At 42.3% G+C, this 19,299-nt stretch overlaps 1 protein-coding gene across 1 annotated transcript; it reads right to left on the reverse strand.

Annotated features, from left to right (window-relative positions):
- Positions 1-7,439: 7,439 nt before the first annotated feature.
- Positions 7,440-11,925, reverse strand: tmx1 (thioredoxin-related transmembrane protein 1). Its single transcript, XM_084014220.1, has 8 exons — positions 11,697-11,925; positions 11,182-11,297; positions 10,473-10,518; positions 9,807-9,935; positions 9,419-9,464; positions 9,028-9,129; positions 8,862-8,928; positions 7,440-8,733 (listed from the first exon to the last, which is right to left on the reverse strand). Exons 1-8 carry the CDS (start codon positions 11,891-11,893, stop codon positions 8,504-8,506), a joined length of 933 nt encoding a protein of 310 aa, XP_083870346.1. The 5' UTR covers positions 11,894-11,925; the 3' UTR covers positions 7,440-8,503.
- Positions 11,926-19,299: the final 7,374 nt, after the last annotated feature.

Genomic DNA, 19,299 nt, shown 5'->3' on the forward strand with positions numbered 1-19,299 from the left:
TCATAAAATCTGTCCTCCATCGTGGTCAGGGGCCGATGATTCCTGTTTGCTCCCTGCAAAGTCTCAGCTCTCGGGCCGGTGGACATTTTACCATAATGTTATTGCACTCAAAATCATATTTCACCGAATGTCTAACTATGTCATAATATCTTAATCAAACCATCTCTCTGTACTCACTATATGTAGTATAGATGAGGGTAACGGTTCTTTTTTGACCCCAGAAACAAAAATTATGCTGACTCATGGTCGGATCACTCGCCAGCTTTTCCATGAGATGCATTAAATTAACTTCATTTGTCAGTTTTTACTTTCCTTTGGTTTATGTTTATGTAACATCAGAAAAGGAAAAGATGTATGATATACATAAACAATATGTGTTTATTCAACGTTCAAAGTAAAGTTTACTTGAACATATTTAAGTTTTTGATAAGAATAAACATTTCATTTTATATATTTCAGGCACATTTTACTGAAAAATATTGTTTCATGTTTATGGGGGCAAAGAATAGTTTTTTTGTGTAAAGTCTATGACGCCCATTAAATGATTCAGCTCTTTTTAAAACGATACTACGACCTCCTGACCCAAGTATGACTCGGCGATACTAGAAGTTCACCTGATTTTTGACAGCTGACAGCAATTTGTGTTGCTGTCAAGTGACCCGACGTCTGGTGTCTCCAGTTCACACGCAGCCAAAGTCTCTCCGTGCACGAGCGCCGCACCGGATAATTGCATTAGCTGACCTCAGATCTGCTGACTGTGTGCTAAATCATCACTGCAAAGACAGAAGAGGACACAAGCAGGGAGTCGACGAGTTATGGATTATAAACTTCCTATGGAGTCACTTGAACCCTTCTATTATTTCCCGAGCCCTTCCCCTTAAAAATACATGTCAACAAACCCCGGTCCTGCAATTAAGCGGCTCCGAGACACGGCATCTGCTGCTGACGAAGTTCACTAATCGTTCCTCTCGTGTAAAACCGTGTAATTATCTCGTGGCGATGGAGGGATCTTCTCTCTGCGAGGATGTCACGACTGTGCAGAAATAGTTTCCTCCTCCTCCTCCCCAAACAGCGACAGCTCTCCGGAGAAACACCGAGCCGAGTCCTGATCCTGTGCTTCAAAAAACCCTTTTCCTCACACTTTGTCTCAAACGTAAACAGGAAGTAGGAGCTGTGTGGAAGTATGTTGTGAAGGCTTCTGGGAAGTGTGGAGGCCGCCTTGAGGTGGATCAGAGGAGTTGGCTGTTCTACACGGTGGATAAGTGGGTAATAGAGATGTTGTTGTAAACTCACAGCATCTAAAAAAAAAAAAAGAAGAAAGAACGGTCTCTGCACCGACCTGATTGATATCTGGTGCAGCAGCAAGTCACGGGACGGTTGCCAGTTTGGATGCGATGAAGGATGCTGGCAGGGAGGTGTCTTCACCTGAAATTAGTCTACGTGATACTTTCACATTTAATGAGATGAGTCATGTACACTTTTTCATATTTACAGCTCTTTTACACATCATATCTACAACAGACTGTCAGATCTCTGTACGGCTGTAATCTATATGATACGATAAGCTTAAGGGAGTGCAGTGAAGGTCAGATCTGAGGTCACGGGCAGACAACACAACCTCGGATGTCCGCCAGGATTAACGTGCAGCATAAAGTTATGACTCGTCACATTTTAGGCTCAGACAAACGGCAAACTGACATCCCGGCCCTTCGCTTTTCCATTTGTCCATTTCCTGCGAGGAGATTTAAAACGTACACACACACACACACACACCCTTCCAGACTTCAGGCCAGATTCGTCTCCCCCTGCTGACCCGTGATGACGTGTAAACCGGTGGGTGTGTCTCATGTGTTCGTTTAGGGACTTTCAGAGGAACCAAGAGGACCAGATGTGTGTTTGGTGTCAGGTGACGCAGCTCCAAAACAAACGTGCAGCTCCATGGAGACGGCTGCACGTTCCGAGAGTAAACTTCTTGCTCCAGACCAGAGGAGTACATCAACACCTCTGCACCTCCAGTATATTGACATAAATCCATTTTACATCTTTTGCATGAAGTTTATGAATGTGTCTCTAATGATAAGGAATGTGTTTAATGGGTTTTATTTTAATTGAACCAGAGGAATATGGATCTGGGAGAAGCCTTTTCATGCAGTTTCCTTCTTGCATGAGTAAAAAAAAAGCCATTTATTTTCCTCTAAATGGACCTCAGTGTGTTTCTCTGCCTTGCCGGGAACCTGAACTGGCCGACACACTGCAAACCAGTTATATCCTCCAGTGTGTTTATACTTCAGGGAGCGTGTGCTGCTATTTTAGTATCCTGCGTTCAGGCGAAGAAGGCGAAAAGGGAGGGCTTTCCTCTCGGGCATGACCACGACGGTTTCCTGAAAACATACCTGCTGTAGACGGGAGAGGAGACACAACAGCAAAACCTTTGTGTTCCTTCTTTATTTCTGTCTGAGCCGGCGTGTAATTATCTGCCCCGCGAGGAAGTGACACGCAGCCCGTCCATGTAAACACGGGTGAGCAGAGGGCGGCGTTGGTGGAGGGAAAAGTATCATTTTGGTGGAGTGTAATCATAGTGGAGAAACAATTAGTCACTAAAGAGTGAGACAGTGTGATGGATGGAACGGTACACTGGACACGTGAAGAAAGAGGCGTCGTAGCGCCGACATGGCGCCCGAGCTCCAGACTACAAACTTAGTCATGGCGGCTAAAAGAAGAAAAAAAATGGTGAATTCAAAGGTTTACCATTTTTTCAGGATTTTTTCCAGATGTGACTTCATTTTGCCAACTTTGATGCATTTCTAATGGGATTACATATCTTATGTGTTTGATAGATTGATGTTTGATTCATTTGTCACAACAAAACACAATATATGACAAACAGAAAGTGTTTGAAAACATTTCTTAAGCATATATTTTTTTATTTTGCTGTTTTAAAGGATTCCTCCTGCATGTGCTTTACTATTAATATCATGAAATCTGCACAAATGTGAATAATTTTGCAAGATTGTTGCGTTTACACAATGCCATGTATGTTCATATAAAGTTGATAGAAACAACATACATATACGTGGCATTAGACGTCAAACGATGACCTCAATATCATTTGCAAATTCTGAAAATAATCTTAAAAAATGGAGAAAGTTTAAATAAGTAAAAAAACAACAACAGATATTTGTCTTCTCTACATGTTTCTCAACTGAGAATATTTTAAGTTTTGAATAACTTCTAAATCTACGAAGGATTTGATGGATTTCTGAACTTCAGACGGTTTGAGATACAAAACTTGAGACCAACTGGAGTTTGTTTTAAATAAGAAGCAAAGATTTAGAGAGATGGAAGGCGGACAGAACAGAACCCACTGTCCCCGCCTCCTGGTTATCTTCCACGGCATGTCAGACTGATGAATAATTCATCGTTACAAGCCCAAACAGAGAAATCTCCAAGTCTTCATCTCCTTTAGAGGTTTAATGATCTAACCGCACAGAGGACACCGAGGGGACACGCCGGCTCGGAGAACAAGTGCTGCCTTGTTGAGCGCTCAGATCGCACCTCGCCGGCGTCCAGTAGTCCACTGATCATATAACACTGCCTTGTTTTTCTCATGGATTTTTGCGGTTTGAGCAGAAAAACCCTCCTGGCTACCGGCCCGGGGGTTTAAAATCCTCCACAAAAAAAGACGTCAATCCAAAAAATGCCTCTTCTCCTCTTCGTCCTGCATACTGGAGAGGCGCCGGAGTCTTGCTTAATGAAAACTTTCAAGCAGAAAAAAGGCCCTTTGCCAATCAAGTTAACATAACTCATCATTTGTTGAAGTATGCTCCCATCACTGTTACGAGACTCCACCAAATATGAAGCTGCCAAAGCAGAAGTTGAATTGATTTACGCTGAGAATGAAATGAACTGGGAGATAATGGAGACGGAGTGGAGGAGTGTGGGAAAGCAGCTCGCCACCGAGGTGGAAAACATGACAGCGGATATAATAAACACTCTAAGGTCAATTCTCTACCACAGTAGGACAGTAACCAAATACATCCAAGTACTGCAAATCAGTACATATACTTTAATTTACTAGTACTTCCATTTTAAGCTTATTTTGTGAAGATTGTCTTGATGAACAAAACATGGAAGTATCATGAATATCTGTTTGCCACAGAGAAATGGGAAAAAACGGTTTGTCTAGGGCACCGTTGCCATGGTAACGTCTGAGTTTGACCCAGGGATAGATGTCATCCCTGCAGCACGTTATCACTTGAAGCCTGACAGGATGGATTTCCGTGCCGTGCAAGGTGAGATTATCTAAGGTAACACTGTATTTTACATTGCAGTACTTTTACTTAATTAAAGCATCTGAGATACTTCTTCCAGTATTGACCTGAAAACTTACACCTCTCCATCTCACAGGCCTCAAATAAATCTCCTCAAATTGTCTCCTTTTGCTTCGCTGAATGGAGCTTTAAAGGTATTTAGATAATATTCCACATTATTTGTTCTCTGTTCTGTGGGTTTGTAATGTCTGATCCCAACAACCCGGCTCCCTGTGATTGTGAGTGGTCAGCATGCAGCGACGTTGTGAGAGTCAAACTACATCAGGCATGATTGATGTGAACACAGACAGGAAGGTGAGTGAAGGTAAATAATGAAATTCAGCACTCCACTCTGCAGGATCGTGTGCCAGTTGGCTGGAAATGGATCGGCAAAAGCGGGGGGGGAAAAAAGCATCGTTTATGTGAACGGCGGGTTTGTAGCGCAGCAGCGGTGGTGTTAGCGTATGGGTTAGCATAGTGGTTGGACTTTAACAGAGGACTGATGTTTATGTTGATGAAAGATTTAAATGTTACTCTTTTCTTTTTGTAGATCTGCAATTCATTCAATGCAGGTTGTATTAAGGTCAGATAACCAACCAATGCTAAGGTTAGCATGCTAACAGGCTCATGCTATGTGGCAGCTGGTTGGAGAGCCTCTCGCTTTCAGGCTCCTGAGGCCAAATGTGTCCGTCCGTTTGCTTCCACAGTAACATCGTATGAAAGAGCACACATTTCCCTACATTTTGACCTGAAATTATTAATAAAGAGTGAAAATTGCCAGATTGAGAGCAAGTTATTTTTTCGAAAACATTTTGCGCTCTGAACATTCAGACCAATACACACCAATGTAAAAATGTGGGGGGTTTTTTCCAAGCTTCAAATAAAGATGAATACCTTAAAGATTTTTAATGGGACTTAAATGTTGATTAACAGCCGGATTGTACGAAAGACGTGCGACGTTTTAAAGTTTGAACAGAGTTTCTACGTGAATGTATGAATCAGTAGGGAGCAGCTGAAAATGCATAACGTTTGCTCATTGGTCCATTCATTTTAATGGGAATTTAACAGAAAATGTTGAATAATTCTGAAAGTCTTTCAGATACGAATGAGAAAATATCATCACAATCGATCTAAATAAAGGGTTGATATATTTCACCGACATCCGCGGATCCACTGCTGCTAACATGGCGGATGCAGCAGCAGCAGCAGCAGCGCCATCTGCCTTCACTTTACATTGTAGAACATAGAAACAGCCCACCGCCCATCCACTGCAGATGAATCTGTGTGTGTTTCTGATAAATCAAAGCCAGGCATGATCTCCTCACACACACACACACACACACACACACACACACTCTACAATCTCACTGCACTGAAACATCAAAAGGGCCTGCAGCGGGGGGGAATCCCCCCCAACGCCTTCCTCCTCCACCCTCGGAGGCATTCAACCCGGCTAAACAGAGCGAGAGCAGAAGGTTACTCAAGCTGCAATGACTGATCAAAGATCAGATCTTAATTCACGAGGAGAACGTGGGCGTACAGTAACTCCTTCACAGGAAGTTGGAACCCCCAGGAGACGTTAGATTTACATTTGTTACAACTCAGGTGCCACCGTTCGTTTCCTGTCACCATCACCGTAAACTCTACTGCTGTCATATACTGGTGGACTTGCCCTTTAATTGCAATTTTCTTCTTCTATTTGATTTGACTATTTTGAATCATATGTAAATGAGTCTGTTTATAATGTGTTGTGTTTCATTTCTTCGGGGTTTCCTACACTTTTTTCCAAAGCAATGTTTTAAGCATTTGAAAAGAAGAATTATATATTTATATAAATGCATTTATTAGGTACACCTGCACAACCGTGATGTCATAAGGTTCATTTATAAGAAGATCTTAATGCCTTTAATGCCAAACGTGAAGTATTCGATTGGCCTTGCTGATGACCAAAATCAGTGCAAGAGTGACATCTGCTGGCGGAGGCTGGAACTCTTTATAATAATATATTTCCATTTGTTTGACAGCAGCTATTCAACCAACGGTGCCGAGGGGGAGATCTGCCCCCTCATTGAGTGTCTGGTCTATTCAGTGAGACCGTAATAAGACAAAGTTTATGGACTTTTGATATGTAAAGTACATTTTTCTGATACTGAAGTATATGGTTTGAATGCAAGACATTTACTTGTAGAGTATTTCAACATGTTTTGTGGTATTTTATTAAGTATCTGAATACTTCACCCACTGCCAGAGTATGTGCTGCTAACATGAACCTTCACAGTGAAACGATTGAGCAAGCGTTTCTCCAAATAGTTGATACGCATTCGTTTTTCCAGGACTTTCTTGGAGCCAGCTCAGCTATTTAAATGTTTTCCAGCTGTGAGCAACTCTTCCATTTTCCTTCAGGGATCACTGATGAGTATACATACTGGAGGTTCATATCCGTGCCAGTTAATATCATAAGCAAACAAAAAGTGTCCGTTTTCAGGAGTTAACCCTTTATTCAAAAGAAACGTTCAAACAATAAAAGGAGCACAGGTGGCTCAGAGTAATGTGTGAATGCTACAAGCAGTTAATAGTGGTCGGGGGGAAAAAAAGAGAAAAAAATCACAACCCGTTTCAATTGTCGGCTTTTTTTGGAATAAAAAGCAGCACTCATAAATCAAAGTCGGTCATTATATGCCTAAAAAAACAACAACAGAAAAAGAGTGAAAGATTATTAAAAACACTGGTTGCACACAAACACACACTTCCCCTTCTTGCTTTATAAGACTGACACAGAGGCAGAGCTCGGAGTGGCGTTAATATTTAAAGAACACACGTCGGAGATTTCAATGAGAAACCAACGTACACAACATTTGGATCATTTATTTGAAAGGCCATTTAAAATGTTGAATTAGGTTTCATCCTGGTCCTCTTGTTGTTCCACAAAGCAGAGCAGCATTAGGACGGATACGCCAGACTTCTCTCAGTATTTTAAAGGGGCATCCCTAAAACTGTACCTCATTAATCGTTCTGTAGACCTGCTGAGGACCTTCAGCAAACAAGTCAAATAAAACATCCCATTGGTTGATTGCATGATACACTCTGGGGACTTACTGTGGAGTGAATATAGGTCCTTTTGTTAGCGCCAGCGTCGACCTCACGTTTCTACAAAGTGATGGGAGTGCAGCTCAGTCGACGTCTTGGTGCGACTGCTGAGCAAAGCACATATGAAGGTTTTACTGCCCCAGAGTTAAAGTTATAATCCTTTTAAGATGGATCGTTCACCGTTTATTCTCCCGACAGTATCAAAAAGGTGCATCAAGTTGCTGCAGGCGTCATATTCATGTCCCCCACTGCTGTGACTTCACATTAAAAGCATTCGAGAGGAGAAATACAGAGGGGGGCTTTATTGTGAAGGAGCCACAGGAAAACGCGATTGTCGAGGTTAGCGCCGACGGAAATGCATCAACAACACTTTCATTTTCACGACGGGAAGTCAGACAGTTTTAAATAATTGCAGGTAGTAAACGGCGTAGGCTGGCTGTTGCCATGGTAACCACGGGTGTCGCCAAATCACCCCGGAGTGAAATCTGAAGGATGATAAAAAAAAAAACTAATGTTTTGAAGCCCATTGCTTTTCACGCTTTCCTCCACTACACAAGAAAACGAGGAATGGTGTGTAAACGTTGGTACGCTGCGTTGAACCGTCAGGGTTTGTAAAATATATATACGAACATAAAATAATGAATACATCAGCTGAGGAGTAATACAATTTAACAAAATACACCTCAAAACACAAGCCGTGAATAATAATTCTGAGATAAACATATAATAAACAAGAATATATTAAAAACAAAAAAAAAAACGATGCACAGCATAAACAAAATAGCAAATTCCAGCTCTACTTAACTTCATACCTAAACGTCTGCCGGCGATTCGTCACCACGAGGGTGTCAGGAGTGTTTTTCTCCGGGTGGAGCCTGCTGCTCAGGCAGAGAGAGAGTCTAAAGCACTCCTGTTAAAAAACAAGGGAGAAGAAAAGAAGCGAGGTGATTCTGGGGCCCTGGAGGAGGAGGAGGAAGGGAGGTTAGGAGGTTAGGGGATGGAGGAGTGGCGGTTTAAGGGCTCCCTGCTGTAAACACTGCTGCTTGGGACCAAAGCTCCAACTCCAACTCCACGACGCTCTTCTCAAAAAAGGAGCAGCTGACTCCCTAGGTGTCCTCCTCTTCCTCGCGGTGGCCCACTACCCTCTTCCTCAGAGCTTCATCAGAGAAGCCCTGTCCCTTAGGTTCTGGGCGGCCCTCGGGGGACCCTCTCCTCCTCCGCCTCCAGACCTCATCCTGGTCGTCCTCTTCGTCTTCGTCGTCGTCTTCCTCGCCGTCAGCCTCGTCTTCGTCCTCTTGCTGCTGGATCAACCTCGCCTGCTCCATTGACTGTTTTTCTGCAGAACACCATTTAGAACCAGTCAGTGATGATGAATAAATGAAGCCCGACAGCCAGTAAATCCGTTTCTGGTTTTTAAAACAAGTTAATGTACAGCAACGTATGAACGATAAACCACTAACTCACTCTGGTAGTAGTCCGGAGAGGAAAAGCGGCGCGAGGGGAAGGCAAAATCTGCGATGAACACCAGTAACTGCAAAGACAACAGGAACAGTTAATTCACTAGAAATGCATGCGTCTGTAGTTTCAGCGTTTTTACAAAATCATGAAAAGGTGCTGCACCAGTACTCACCAGTCCCAGAGCAAGGCCAGAGAACAGAGTGGCCAGGCCAAAGATAACATAAGACCCCCAGTTAGGAATCCCCAGCTGCTCCGTCATGTAGTTATGACAACGCTGGAAAACACAACAACAGTTTTACCTGAGGCTTCAACCAAATATAGTAAAAAAACACATCATTTCAGAAGCTTTGTGTTTCCTGTAAGTATGTATGCATATTTTGAGCTACATGCGAGGTCAAATGCAGCTTTTGTGCATGTAATGAATCAGCATTGTATCCTGCAACACCTACATTTTTTTTTTTTTTTTGTGCATTTTGCATGTAAAACCAGTCTGATTCCCTCATGCAATTTCACACTGAGCTGCACATTTTTCTTTGAATTTAAATATATAAATCTTCACTTACCCGGATAAACATGGAGAGCTTGAACAAAGCAGACATTGCATTCATTCTGCCAAGAGGAGGAGGGAAAAGCACAGCATCAAATTACAGATTTGTCAAATATAAAATCCATAACAAACATAAAAAAAAATAACAAATAGGGGACGGGAGGTGTTTGTGGTTCTGAGCATAAAAGGCACTAAGAATAGAGCTCACAGGGCAGGTATCTGATGTTTCTTTTATTTCAAAATGTGTCCCTTGGGCTGGCAATATCAATATTGATAGATTTGACCTTTTAGAACTTTGTATTGATGTTACTGTATAATATATATATGATCATGTTTGAAAGGAAATTGAAAATCAGCACTGCGTAACCCCATCATCACTGCCGTCATCAGCTCTAAAAACTCACAGGAATGAAGACGGCCCGAACCAAGAGGAAACTGGCTCCACCAACTTCCATTTCTGCTCATCGACGAAGCTGAGGAAGTCGTCTTTCGTGCGAGCGCCCTGGTACTTCCTGAAGACGCCGTCTTTACAGCTGAGACACAAAACGTTTGAGTCACCTTTTAAGAAACAGTGCAGCGATGTGATGAACCACAAAAGATGAGAAAAGATTTTTACACACAGTTTTGGTGGACAGTGATGACTGAAATAGTCCTGAAACAATTTAGTGATATAACAAAATTGTGAGAATTAAAAAAAAAATGGATTTATCCATTCATTTATCGAGCAAAAATACAAATCTTCCACCTTCTCACAAAGGATTTACTGTTTTATACAAGCCTACAAATACAGACTGGTAAATGAGAATAAATGATACACAAATTAGCTGCAATGCACATATTTATGCTGACAAAAGAGACTTTTTCCACTCTTTGTGATGGTTACGTTCAAGCAAAATATGCAAACATTTTCAAAAGATAGAAAAAAGGAGCAGCGAACTGACGAGCTTAAATTAGATGAGATTCTAAACTTGGATAAATGCACTCGAGTATTTCCCTTTCAAGGCGGTGCACATCCGCATTACATGTGGCGCAAGAGGAAGCGATAGAAAACAGAAAAACCCAGAACTTACTGGTATATAGTAGGAAGTGAAGTGATGATGAATCGCCCGCTCAGACCTTCCAGAGAAGCAAACGTACAGTGAGTGTGCAGGACGGAGCTAAACTGGATGAGCACGCTGTCAGGAAGTCTGAGATGACTCAGACTTGTAAGTGGATCACATCATCACTGAATGAAAACTCACGCATCTACAAATCTAGTACCAACTATCTGATTCAGAACTCAAATAAAATGACCTATAACACCATTTTATGGTGTGAGATTATGTACATTTTAATAACCTTACTAATAACTGATATTTCTGGTTGTTTTTAAGATCAATTTGGGCAACATGGCCAAATCAAGGAGCAGGACAACGTTGATTTTTTTTTTTTTTTCATGTCTGAGGATCTTATCCATAGCGGAGCATCTCATTTTGGGTGCTGCAATAATGACACAGTTACTAAATCCACAACTTTGAAATAAATCCTACCTTCCTACAGATTTTAATGGCGCTTTTTGTTGACTTTTAGGGAGGCGTTGCTTCAACCCTGAGGTCATTTTGGAGGCTGTAATTTGTACTGCTGTTTCTAATATTTAGTCTATGCCCAGATCAATAGATATTATATGTTAGAAGAAGCTTCATCAACAATAAAAACATTATAAGCTACACCGTCATGTTTCCTGCAGAGCAGAGATGTTCCAACTGCTGTCACAGGAGCCACAGTGTCATCCAAGCCTACCTGGTTGTTCCGTCACGTCCACCTTGGCTATGTTGACCCCCATGTCCTCCCCCCAGTCCGCGAACTCCTTCCACACCGTCTGGAGCTGTTGACAAGCCGGGCACCAGGGTGCGTAGCTGGGAGAGGGGGGGGGGGGATACGTGTCTTCAGTAAAGCCACAGGTAAACTATCTATTACACCAACCACCAACTACAAGCTGAAACCTGCGGATGACCTGGTGAACTTTCCCCGGAGCGTCACTAAGCCACCTGGCAAGCACACAACTCTGTGGTAAGCTAGCTAGCTAATTAAAGATGGCAGCTGTTAGCTTAGCTGGACACTTTTTTTTTTCTTTTAGCAACTTAGCAGTGCTAAATATGTGGCAGATAACACAACAACCAGATAAGATGAAGTATCTAGGCTTGAATCTGACACCGGAAATTAGCGAGCTCAAAACAGCTAAAAGTTAACCCGAGAAGCTAGCTAGCTAGCTAGCTAGCCGGTTAGCACTAGCCGTTAGCAGGCAGGTCACTGACAATTCAATCATCCATTCTCCTGTCAGGATCTCCTCCCAGCTCCCGTCGGTGACTTCTCTCAGGCTGTCCGGCTTCGCAGAGACGGGCAGCGACGCGAGAAACACCGCCAGGAACAAACAGCACATCCACGAGCGGCGTTTCGCCCGACGCGTTAACGAAAACATTGTGTTGCTGCTGATAGCTAGCAAACACGCCATGTCTGAACGAGACGAGACGGCTCCGATCACTTCCGCCGTGCGCGTGCCCCCAGCGTCCGAGTCAGGTGGGTAGTTTTTAAACTGGTATGAAAGTGTGAATTATTTTCACTTGAATTATTTTTACTCTTTAAAAAAATACAGATAAAAGCAGCTGTTGTGTTGTGTGCCGTTTGTTTAGTCGTAAAACAGAAAGCAGCGTTAGCGAACTAAATGTTAGCATTTAGCTAAAGGTCTACAGGTCGATATTGTTTACCATTAAATATATTTTCTCATTTTGAATTATTACAACAAATTAAAGGCAAGCTTGTGAAGTCTATAAAATAAGAATTAGGCTACTTTTTGATTTGTTTTTCTTCCCATTCATTGTAAAGGGAATTGCGACCAGCAGGGGGCGCCATTGTCTCTAAAACAGCTCAGAAAGGAGGAAGGTTAAACTGTTGCACTTGAGAGAAAATGTAGGCCGAAGTCTATTAATGTATTATAGACAGTGATGGAAGCAGCATTCAGATGTTTTACTTAAGTAAAAAAAAATAGCAATACTGCACTGTGTATAAATACTCTGTTACAAGTACATAGTACAAAAGTATTATATTACAAATTTAGTAACAAAAGCTTTAAATTAAATATTGTGGAGTAAAATGTTAAAGTAGGTTGAAATGTAAATACTCAAGTGAAGTACAAGTACCTCAAAATTGTGCCTATAAATGTACTGAACTACATTCCACCACAGATTATAGATTGTTTATAGCCAAATATATACTCACAGAGTATACTGATAGTGGTAAATCTACACCTGTGAAGCTGTGATCAGATAACTTTTTGCATTTTTTTGGTTGAATAGACAAATCAAGTTTAAGCATTAATCAATCTGTAAGTCAAGAGTTTCAAATTGCACGTTAATAGTTTCACGCTCCTGAAGCATTCTGATAGCGAGTATAGTAATCAGTGATTTGATCCAAGAGGGACCGTGTCCTCTGCTCGGCATCTTCAAAGCTGCATGATCAAAGTGGTGTTTTTTTTTTCTTTCGCATTTTGCATTTTGCATCCGCACATGCTAAAAACCCACCGAGAGCAGAGTTAAATCCGTTTGATTTGACCTGGAGGTGAAGTGCAAATCCTATTAAGACTCTGCCTTCTAAGTAATGTCAGGCTATATTCTCCCCAGCATTTTAATTTTTCTGTAAAACTTTGAACTGTTGAGAAAATACTCTGTCACATTTCTGGGTTCTCTGAGCCACTGAAGGATCAATGGAGTCTACTTGCACTTTTACCAGATATATAAGTTCCTTAAAGGGTATGATCAGATTTGTTTTTAATTCTATCTTAATAAACTTAGAATAACTTTGGAATGAGGACCGGAGACAGATTTTTTTGCCCTTGTTGTATTAGAATAATGTTAAGCGATAAAATTAAGTAATTTACAAGACAAAAAGCAAAGATTAGGGGTTAAGACTCCTGTTTTAACCTTTCCCTGTCCCAGGAAACCGTCAAAACGTTATATCATGAGTATAACTGATAGTTTAAACTTAAATTGACTGAAAACCTCAATAAGCTTCTTCCGTGGGAGGTCCCAGGGTACCTCAGGCTCTTCTTTGAGAGAAAATACTCAGACTATAATATATAATTATTTCAATTTGTGCACAAACCAGGACATTTTACTCCCTTAACATATATTTACCTGCAATTCTGTTGATCACTCTCAAAAGGTGACCTGCAGATTGACAGCGTGATTGTTTCTTTTATTTTTTGTGCTCACTTAGTTTTGTCACTTAAGAACTTCCATACTTTTGTGCCAGTGTGTGAGGAGTCAGGCAGCCTGCCTGTGTTTTTTCTCCTCACTCTGAGTGAATCTGCAGAATGAGAGCAGTTATTATTGCTGGGAACCTGCAGGCGAATTGCAATGCCAGTTATCAGCGCACCTCACACTCTAAAAATACCCTCCAGATGACATCCTTTTGTGCCCCCTACCATCGCCCCCTTTCTCCAGCCGTCAGCCCTGCTCCACTCACAGCACAGAATGAATCTCCTCGCTGCTCTGCGGCCCGCTGCTCTCCTCCTGCAACCTAACGTGGCAATAAGTGGCAGATCGGGGAGTCGTGGTGCTGTTTCATGTTCTAAACTCCATTACTGTGCCGCTGCCGGCTGGAAGCAGGAACAATGTGGCATTTTCTCTATTTTTTTTTTATTTTTTTATGCAAATATCTTGGCCGTCACCGGATTTATTGCCATGAAATTTGCCAACAAACATTGACATTCCTGCGTAAACTCAAGAGTTTATCTGATGTGCTAAGATGTTTCTCTCATCGACAAAACAAGCACTCTGCTGCGGAAGAGTGTTTTTTTTCTTATTTTATATTTCATTTGCTGCTTATTGAACTGTTGATGGCTGGCCAAAGGCTGATTGTTACCATGGTGACTGCTCTGCTACAGTGCAGCCTGCGGATGCCAGTTACAGACAGCAGTGTCAAACTATTTCATCTTTGAATATTTTTCTTTAAGCATGAATCTACTGTGTGTGTGTGTGTGTGTGTGTGTGTGTGTGTGTGTGTGTGTGAAGCATTTAGGGGGATCTATTTGCAGAAATGTAATATATTAATATTTATCTTTTCTTTAGGGCACAATCACATGAAAATAAGAATGATTGTGTTTCTGTTTATACCTATATATATGGAGTGAGTTCTCGCCTCGGAGCCGGCCGCCATCTTTCTACAGTAGCTCAAAACGGACAAACCAAAACACTGGCGGGAGATAAGGTCTTTCACATTCTTCAAGGTTTATAGAATATTTCCTTAAACAAACAAAAACAGTTCTCTTAAAAGACAAACATCTCCACTGTAGTAGAACACATAACAGTGGAATCGCGGTATAACAGCGGGATTACACTGCAGCTGGTCCAACACCAATGAACAAATCCAGCACACGATGTTCAGAAAACGAGTCCAAGAAAACAGTGAATTAAGTCACAATGAGTCCACTTCATGAATCCATATGAATCATGGGAATCATGTTGGGATACACAGTAATCGCTGAATACAATCCCATCGGGGTGATGATCGTAGAAACACAAAATACAGGCTCTTTAGAGCAGCACGGGTAGAGGATAGGTGAAGATTTTTGTTGCAACCGCGTCGATGCCACAGCGGGTGTTTTCCATCAGAGCCTCTTTGGCATCACGCCTGTTGTCTTTTCACTGGTTGGAGCCAGAAAGTCTTTTGCTCTTTAAAGCAGCAGCGTTGAAGCAGGCACTCCTATGGGTTTATCAAATATCTCATCAAACAATGATGAGAAATCAGAGTTCTACATCTGCTCAGTCTATACATACACGTTGTAACACGTGGGCGGTGAGAGTAAGCAGCCGATGTGACCTATTCACTGTGGGAAACAGGGATGTTGAATTATTGATTATGTATCTAAGCATTCATGACGTGCACTGAGTTTTTTTTTTGTCCATTTGTAAAGACAGGGCAAGTCGTGTGATTTAACCTGCAAATGAACTTAAAACTCAAGGTTACTTGCGTCCCCGCAGCTCAAAGAGCCGACGCTCTCCCTCACAGCGCCACAGCTCTGTACGAATGTGAAGACCATCATCATCGTCCTCGGAGGCTGATGCAAACACGTGACAGCCGATGGTAATTTGAAGAGTGATGAGTGAGAAGTGGCACAGCGTGGGAGTGAGGAGCGAGAACGCGCTCGGCAATCACAGAGGAGGGCTCTCCAACGGCGGCGCACTTTACAATCCCTTTTTTCTCTGGGTTTATCACTTCAAAAATCTCTCCCAGACACACACTTACAGAAATGTAATGCTCCCCGGCTGTCTCTCTTCATCCACCTGTCTCTCTGAATAAATAGATAATAGATAATAAACATGCCTGTCCAGCACCAAGACAGACAGACAGACAGCAGCTAAAGGTTGTGGAGACCAAACCAGAGCTAAAAGAAGAGTTAATAATGGATTCATCCATCAGGGGTCCAGAAGGCTGTTCTCATAAACTGTAACATACCTGTTAAAATCAATTCATATGGAAAAAACTGAAGTTATCAACACACGGGAAAGTAGTTTTCTGTGAAGATGGATTTTTTTAAAACAAGTCTAAGCATGCAACAGGCTGGATTTGACTTACCAGACATTTGTGGAAAAAATGCTTGAAAAATGAGAAAATAATATATCACACGACCCGTTGTTTGAGGATACATTAAATTAAGTAGCTGGTCGGGAAACGTGACATCTCTAAAAGTTGATAATATATCAGCAATTTTTTTCGTCAGCTTGATTTTGTTGTGTTTTTGCCCCCTAGTGGCTGAAAAGGTATTAATGCCTTCTAGATACTCAGATACTGGATCATCAGATATCAGATTATTCCTTGTTTTTTCATTGCGATGGTGTCGATTCAGCAGAATCGAGGACGCCGAGTGACGCAGACAAGCGGAGCGCCGAACAACAGCAGACGTGCCCGAGAACAGGAAAGGCCTGGCGTGGCAATTACAGCTAAATACCAGCTGTTCCAGGATCCCCCCCCCCCCCCCTAAACATCTGGATCCACCGGAGCGGTCCTCATTACCTGTGAGAACATGTTTTTGCCCCGTGTCTTCTCGTACATCTTAACTCATCCTAAGTGCGAGGACTTCCTGTGGGTCGGACTCTCCGGGGAGATTTCACTGCCAACTGCTCACAGGAGCTCCAGGCGGCGTGGTGACACTCCAGCTAACACACCACAACGACATCACTCAGTGTGCTGGGGATTACTCAATTTGATGTTAATTATGTGACAGTGTGTCCTGTAAGTGCAACCATGTGTTGATAAATGCATTTTTTTAAACGTTGATTCATTTGAAATCTAATTTTCGGGGACAGTTGCAATTAAGGCAGGACTTAGCCAAAGAGTAAATCTAGATTCAGATCAAATTCATTTGAGGCTTCTTGCGAGCAAGATTGTGTACGAGATTAATTCCTGCTTTGAAATGTTTCTGTTTTTACCTTCAAAAGTCTTGAACTTCCTAAAACATACAGTCATGAGTGAGAGGATGTTTTATTGCCTCCTACCAATCTCCTCTTCTTTTTACGTCACACTGTTATGTTTGTCTCCGGTGTCAAATCCAAACTGCAGTAATTAGTAACAGAAGCAACGCCTCCTGCTTGTCTCATAAAAACCATTAATCACTCCGCATCCCCCCCCCCCCCCCACCAAACCGCATTAAGGGATTCTGCAACACGAAGCCCGTTCTCATCGGTGGAGTCGGTCGTGAGCGGTATCTGCGGCCGTCGGCTTCGGCAGCCAGCAGAAGTGTCACGGTGTCAAAGCTGTTGAACCCTCTGGCCACTCATTAACCACTCTCTCTCTCTCTCCTCGCTCGCCCCTCTTAAAGGTGCCACCGAGCCGTCGTTTGTTTCCTCGTCTCGAGTCGCCTGAGGGGACGATGCTGGATCCAACATGGTCTGTTTCCTGATAGGGTGCTTTAATTACGCTTCTCAGATAGCCACTTAGATAGAAACAGCTAATTACTCGCTCAAATGCAGCAAAATGCCAGAATTCATCAATGACAACACGGTTAACCCCTAAAAAAAAAAAAAGGGTCTAGAATGCAGCAAATGTATAAACATCTAATGAGATTTTCAGTTCCCATGGCGACAACTTTTTGGCTTCTGGGTGTCGATACCAGCGTTTAACATTGCTTTCCTAACTTTGTAAAACAAAATGGAGTAAATACATAGATTTTTATAATAAATCGTTCACCAGTAAAAAAAAAAATCTTAAAAATGTACAATTACGATTCAAATGTAAACCTTTTTAATGCAGCAAAATGTAAACAGGATATAATATACAAACGTAATTGAATTGAATAGATTAGTGTGTTTAATCACATTTTTCCAACAGAGAAAGCTGAGCAATGAATGAGGTTTTCTTTGGTTCTGCAACCCAATGGAGCAAATCAATAGTTTGACCTTTGCCAGTGGGTATAACAACTTATAGGCAGGATTTGACACGCGCAACCTCGGGAGGCGCCACCGAATCCTGCACTCTGTTCCTGAATGTGATTTACCACCATAACGTCAGGAGCTAAAGAACCGTACAAAATGGTGAACGCTCCAGTGCGATATGTGAAATAAATGTTTATTACTGGCTGCCTCACAGGCTCAGAGACGGAGGGGGGATCCATCACCTACAGGGGAAACGTGTCTGAGTCCAGCGAGGCTCTGCAGTAAGGGATTCTTCCAGCGCTCTGAGGTTTATGGGCAGCGAGGCGGGGGGGTGGGGGGGGGGGGGGGGATCGAGTGACATAAGAGGAGGCGGTGCGGTTGGAACTGGATCAGTCGGACAGTGGGTCACTGGGCCGCTGCAGCGCCGCCGATTCTGCTGAGCTCAGCTGACAGTCCGACAGCTTGACTCATCATTTTCAGACGCCATCTTTATTGACACTTTATGGCTTCCACTGAGGTCATAAAATGAATTAAATGTGTCCGTAGCTCACGATGAACTCACCACGGGTTCTTTAGGCTAAACTTATTGCATTATGTTTGACAGCTTTAATCATCTGTGAGCAGTTTTCTTTTTTTTATGCCAGATTTTATGAAGATATTCCCCATTTCTTTCCATTTTGAAGACTTAACTTCCATTATAGTCAGTGGACACAGAGCTAAAAAATCCCTTCAGCACTGCAGGGAAAGGAGGTCAGCGATATTCAAATGAGAACAACTTCATGTGTTGCTCCGCTCTCGTTTGTTTTCATCCACCGTCTGCAGAACTTTACGGAAATCTGCATCGCTGTCAATTCACGTAATGAAAAACACACGAGTGCATTTGTTTGCATGTTCATGTTTGCTTTTGGCAAAGCAGCGGGGAACACACCTTCGCCGGGGTTTTTAGCACGCTGTCGATTAGTTCGGGGGCGCTGGTGGTTAATAGCGTGCTGCCTGGGATGCCTCTTTATGAGCCTCTGTAAATGTGTCAGGCAGCAGCAGGGGAAAGCTAACTCCTCTGGTCCCTCTAATTGGATTTTTTTTTTTTTTTTTTTTTTTGCACGTGTGGAAAAATAGGCCTGGACTCATTTAGAAACAAAAGCCTTTGTTCTACTCATCCTACACAGTTCATTGTCTTGTTCATTTGTTGTCCTATTGCATTTTTAGATCCCGTATTTCCACATTAGAGCAGAAGCAGATCGTGAAACAACTAAAAAGTGTTCTTTAAGGAACTCTACACGTTCTGTATGTCCTCGTCTGTACAAACAGCCGTTATTAGAGATGGCATTGACATTTGTAAGAACACAAGCAAAGCGGATGTTCCCCACCCACAGTCTGTATTATGAAGAGTGTGCATACGAGATGAGAAACGCCCCCCCCTACTGTGCAATAGAAGCTGTCAGAGCATCCCCATGCAATCAACCCTGACATATTTTTATTGTGTTGCTGT

The sequence above is a fragment of the Eutrigla gurnardus genome, assembly GCF_963514095.1.
Source record: "Eutrigla gurnardus genome assembly, chromosome: 7".
Lineage (NCBI taxonomy): Eukaryota > Metazoa > Chordata > Actinopteri > Perciformes > Triglidae > Eutrigla > Eutrigla gurnardus.